At 46.3% G+C, this 6,000-nt stretch overlaps 1 protein-coding gene and 1 pseudogene across 1 annotated transcript; both read left to right on the top strand.

Annotated features, from left to right (window-relative positions):
* Positions 1-502: 502 nt before the first annotated feature.
* On the top strand, positions 503-2,241 carry LOC119320982 (annotated as a pseudogene).
* Positions 2,242-2,320: 79 nt separating this feature from the next.
* LOC119323904 (tyrosine-sulfated glycopeptide receptor 1-like) lies at positions 2,321-5,816 on the top strand. Its single transcript, XM_037597622.1, has one exon. The coding sequence runs from the start codon at positions 2,553-2,555 to the stop codon at positions 5,640-5,642; it is 3,090 nt and encodes a 1,029-aa protein (XP_037453519.1). The 5' UTR covers positions 2,321-2,552; the 3' UTR covers positions 5,643-5,816.
* Positions 5,817-6,000: the final 184 nt, after the last annotated feature.

The following is a 6,000-nucleotide window of genomic DNA, read 5'->3' as shown; positions in this document are numbered from 1 at the left end:
GTCAGAACCAACAACTGTCTCGTGTCATCGTCATCAGAGGGCTCCTCCACAGCAACTCCGACTTCATAAACACAAGCGAGTCACGGCGACCCCTCGAACATGCTGGATAAGACCGACTACCAAAACACAATTACAAACCCGATTCCGCTTGAAGTTGCCATCGTTGGTACACAAGAAAGCCACGCAAAAACATCCACACCGCCGGACGGACACATGCCGACCACAATGCGGTGCCGGATTCTTTGTACTGTCATTAGAGAGAAAAGGCCGCCCCTGCAAGGACGACGGGCTTCCATGGGTTAGTTTCCGTAATAGATCAAGTGGGCCGGTGTTTTGGATCATAGAGATAGTAGTTACCTTGTCGAGGTTTATACCAAGAAAGAGGATTATAGCTCAATAAGCTGTTGCTTTATACCGTGCTTGCCGCACGGTGGAACAGACTCCCGAGCGTCACCTTTTATGCTGTGAGGTGCTACCCAAAGTTGGCGATGTGGTACTAAACATGTACACGACAGACATCGATCAGGGCCTCACGGTAAAACGGCGATACGGAGTAACGGAGGCACAAGCACGTAGGTATGTGTAAGTTCCAGCGAGGGCGGCATCGCCGTCGCGTGCAACTGGCAAACGGCGAACATGCGCTCGTCGTACATCACCCGATTCGAGCCGCCGTGAGTTTGCACCGACTCTCGTGGCTCGTGGGTAGCTGCCGGGACTGGCCAGAGCACGTGCCGGACGTGCCTATTCTACGCTGGCTGGCCTCCCGGGTGCCGGAGCTCGTTGTTTCTGCCGTGCTCGGTGCTCGCCGGCGCACCGGCTGCCGGCCGACGCTGGTGTGGAGCTTCTTTGGGTTCTTGGACTATAGTAGGCTGGGTGTTAAAGAAAAACTATTTATTCTCCATGGGCAAAATTACCCCGGTCAAGACTCAAGACTAACACACTGGAGAAAGGAGAAGATAACACCTAGGACAACAAACAAGACGATTGGATCAACGACGCGTTGGGAGCAAACGTACAAGCGCGTCCAGAGAACCATCGTCGCGTAGTCAGGCCAGTGGTCACGCCGCCATTTTTGTACTCCAAGTGGCCAAGTGTGGAACTTCCAACTGGCGCTATGCACAAAAACAAGTTGCATGTACGCGCCAAAATTCATGAACATGTGGGAAATACACGCTCGATCCCCAGGCGGCCACGCCAAATACAACGTGTGTTTCATCGCAAAAATAATAATTAATAAAAAAAGCATGGGCCAGCCACTTTCCTGTATTATGTTCTTCAGTCCGCACTGTATCTGATAATAGCATGCGGAAATCCTGGGATCCTGCACCTGACAGCAGGAAAACAGAGGTGTCACTGATATGTAGGGTGTCAGCCACTTGCCATATTTTTTTCTCAATCAAATAGGAAAAATCATTGACCACCTGTACACTGCTCAATGATAGAGTGCAGCATCTAAAATAATAATAATGATACATTGTACTAGTAGCTAACATCACTACATCAGCACATCATTATCATCTACTGTACTACAAAATAATAATGGCACAGTGTTCCCAAAAGAAATGTGATTCTGAACGTTAATTATTCAACTAATAAAGTATTTAAACTATACCTAATGCATGGTTAGGTTCCAAAGGACCATGTCCACACAGCACAGGCGTTCCCACAACCACAAGCTGACAAGCATCAGAGAAAAGCGATCAACCAGCCGGCCTGCCAGTGCCAGAGCTCACACGCTACCAAGTTCCGAATTAAGACGACAACCACATTCCATGGTGCACAATAGTGCGCCAGTGGAGAACGGAAAACAACAGCAAACGTAAACATCAGATAAAGCTCGCGTGATAAGGTGATAAGGGTAAGTAAATCAAGAGGATGGAAGAGAGAACGGGTGATCACCGAGCAGGTCAACCATCCACCCCGTCCATTAAGGAACAAAATTGCACTTCTTCTTGTCCTCCACTTGGCCTTGTCCACACCCTGATTGAGACGCCGATGATCGCTCTCGATTGCAGTGGCCTTCCTGAAATGATCGCCCGTGTACTATCTCACCGGCTGAATATTCTGCAAATCTTCACCAACTGTTTCTTTTTCAAAAGAAAAGATGCCTTTTCCTGTTCACCAAAATCCAAAGGGTGTCAGGGCAAGTAAAGTAAGATAAGTGCTAGTGGGTAGAGGTTAGATTTGTTTAGTGAAGCCGGTAAGATAACCGTTGTCAGGGAAAGCAAAGTACGGAGCAATGTAAGAATTCATTAAGGATTGAGTCAAGGATAAACACAAAATCTACACTGCAGTTTTCTTTTGTACGGAAGGTGTTCAGGAAGATCGCGCATTTGACTTGTCAGTAGATTATAGCAGGAAGCCAATAGCGGAACACTGAAACATCAGTGTGAAGTGTGAACTGGGAAGCAGCTGGTGGGCTGGTGATGAGCACAAGGGACAGAACAAATGGGAGCAAGATCTGCTTCTTTCTTCCCCCCTCTATGAAGATGCTTTATCCAGTCAGTGCACAACTTAAGCTCTGGTTCTCATGCTAGTTTCACCACGAAACCATGCAGACACTCCATTTTTCCGACAAGACACACAGCAAGATATTCCACATACCTTCCCTTTGCCTCGCACTTGTGCTGCTGATCTGCCTGGTCTCTCCGGGCAGTTCGTGCACGGAGCAGGAGAAGGGCTCCCTTCTACAGTTCCTCACCGGGCTCTCACAAGACGGTGGCCTCCCTGCGACATGGCGGAATGGCACGGATTGCTGCATGTGGGAAGGGATCACCTGCAGGCAAGATGGGACGGTCACCGCTGTCTTCCTGCCTTCGAAGGGCCTCCAGGGGCACATCTCACAGTCCCTTGGGGTCCTCACCGGGCTGCAATACCTTAATCTCTCCCACAACTCGCTGTCCGGTGGACTGCCACCGGAGTTGATGTCGTCCAGCAGCATTACTATCCTTGATGTCAGCTTTAACCAGCTCAATGGAACGCTCCAGGAGCTGCCATCTTCAACGCCTGCCCGGCCTCTACAGGTACTGAACATCTCCAGCAACTCATTTACAGGACAGTTTCCATCCACCACATGGAAAGCAATGGCAAATTTGATCGCACTCAATGCCAGTAAGAACAGATTTACTGGGCAGATACCAACTCATTTCTGTAACAGTTCGCCGTCCTTCACTGTGCTTGAACTGTCTTTCAACAAATTCAGTGGCAGCATCCCCCCAAGTCTTGGTAATTGCTCCAAGCTGAGAGAGCTCAGGGCTGGATACAACAACCTCAGTGGAGCTATTGATGGTACACACATAACCAACCTCAGAAATCTTGTAGTCCTTCATCTTGGATGGAACAACTTCGGTGGCAAGATTCCAGTTTCTATAGGACAGCTCAAGAAATTGGAGGAGCTCCATTTGGCTTACAACAACATGTCAGGGGAACTGCCATCTGCTCTGAGCAACTGCACAAATCTCATAACAATTGACCTCAAGAGCAATCACTTCAGTGGAAAACTTACCAAGGTCAATTTCTCCAACCTGCCCAATCTAAGAATTTTAGACCTCTGGTTAAACAACTTCACCGGTGAAGTTCCAGAAAGCATATACTCGTGCAGTAATCTGATTGCACTGCGGCTATCTAGCAACAACTTACACGGACAGCTCTCATCGAGAATAGGTAATCTGAAGTACCTCTCCTTCTTGTCACTCGGTAAAAACAATTTCACAAACATTACAAATGCACTTCAGATCCTTAAGAGCAGCAAGAACCTGACAACACTGCTTATGGGGCACAACTTTAGGGGAGAGATACTCTCACAGGATGAAACAATTGATGGTTTTGGAAGTCTTCAGGTTCTCGATATACAAGGTTGCAATTTTTCTGGGAGAATACCTGTGTGGATATCAAGGGCTGTAAACTTGCAGATGCTATTTTTATGTGGCAATCGACTCACTGGGTCAATACCAGGCTGGATCAGCTCTCTAAGTCATCTCTTCTATATGGATGTGTCGAGCAACAGTCTTACAGGAGAAATCCCATTAACCTTAACCGAGATGCCAGTGCTAAAATCAACTGATAACGCAACTCATTTGGACCCAACGGTCTTTGAGCTGCCTGTTTATAATGGTCCAGCACTTCAATACCGTGTGGTTACATCTTTCCCAGCAGTGTTGAATCTAAGCAATAACAATTTCACAGGTGTGATTCCCACACAGATTGGTCAGCTGAAAGTGCTTGCTGTACTTGACTTCAGCTTCAACAAGTTATCTGGACAGATCCCACAATCGGTCTGCAACCTCGCAAACTTGCAGGTACTAGACTTGTCCAGCAACAATCTCACAGGTGCTATTCCAGCTGCATTGAACACCCTGCACTTCCTTTCAGCATTCAATATTTCAAACAATGACCTAGAAGGGCCTATTCCATCTGGAGGCCAATTTGATACATTTCAGAATTCTAGTTTCAGTGGGAACCCAAAGCTGTGTGTCTCTATGCTAACCCACAAATGTGATTCAGCTTCGATACCTCCACCATCCACAAAAGAGACCACAAAACCACGATATAAGAAGTCTGTTTTTGTAATTGCATTTGGTGTGTTCTTTGGAGGCATCGCTGCTCTTTTGTTGCTGGGGCGGCTCATTGTATTTATCAGGATAAATGGCATTAGAATAAGAAATAGAAGGGAGAATAATGGAGATATTGAAGCAACTTCGTTCTACTCCAGTTCAGAGCAAACATTAGTGGTGATGCGGATGCCGCAAGGGAAGACAGAAGGAACCAAGCTCAAATTCGCTGACATTTTGAAAGCCACAAACAACTTTGACAAGGAGAATATCATTGGATGCGGAGGTTATGGATTAGTCTACAAGGCAGAGCTACCTGATGGCTCCAAGCTGGCAATAAAAAAGCTCAACGGTGAAATGTGTCTGATGGAAAGGGAGTTCAGTGCCGAGGTTGATGCACTCTCCATGGCACAACATGAAAATCTTGTACCACTGTGGGGTTATTGTGTCCAGGGAAACTCGAGGTTCCTTGTATATTCCTATATGGAGAATGGTAGCCTGGACGACTGGCTGCATAACAGGTATGATGATGCTATATCGTTTCTTGACTGGCCGACACGGCTCAAGATAGCACAAGGAGCAAGCATGGGCCTTTCTTATATCCATGATGTCTGCAAGCCTCAAATTGTCCACCGTGACATCAAATCCAGTAACATCCTACTGGACAAAGAATTTAAAGCTTATGTTGCTGATTTTGGGCTAGCCAGATTGATCCTTCCCGACAGAACTCATGTTACAACTGAGTTGGTCGGCACTATGGGTTATATCCCTCCCGAGTATGGGCAAGCATGGGTTGCTACTTTGAGAGGTGATATGTACAGTTTTGGAGTAGTCTTGCTTGAGCTGCTCACCGGAAGGAGACCTGTTACAGTCCTGTCTACATCAAAAGAACTTGTCCCATGGGTTCTACAGATGAGGTCCGAGGGTAAGCAGACAGAAGTCCTGGATCCAACACTTCGTGGAAGAGGCTATGAAGAGCAAATGCTAAAAGTGCTTGAAACCGCTTGCAAGTGTGTTGATAACAATCAATTCAGAAGGCCAGCTATCGCAGGAGTAGTCTCCTCCCTGTCCAGTATAGAAGCTAACCCATAGATGCAAAGATCAGCCAAGATAAAATGAACTACACATGATAGATAGTCTTGTATTTTGTGCATGATGTACATGTAACATTCGTAGTTTCACTATAAGTGCTACCTTAGAGTTTGGTTTGTACTTTGTACAGAGACTAACAGGTTGCCTTTTTGAGTTTACGTACTTCTTCAAGGAAAGATTTTTTTGTAAAATTCATCTAATTTTCCTATGTTTCTTAAAGTACTATACCTATGGTGAAGTTGCATAAGCATGGGACAAAGTCAGACACGCGAAATGTTTTTTTCCTCGGAGAAATATTCCAAATGGTTTCAACTTAAGTACAGATACCATGTGCTGTCAGCATTGAAAATGGTTTCCA

Source organism: Triticum dicoccoides, chromosome 6B (assembly GCF_002162155.2).
Source record: "Triticum dicoccoides isolate Atlit2015 ecotype Zavitan chromosome 6B, WEW_v2.0, whole genome shotgun sequence".
NCBI classification, from domain to species: Eukaryota; Viridiplantae; Streptophyta; class Magnoliopsida; order Poales; family Poaceae; genus Triticum; species Triticum dicoccoides.
The sequence above is the reverse complement of the archived record's forward strand: the minus strand, read 5'-3'. Positions and strand labels throughout refer to the sequence as shown.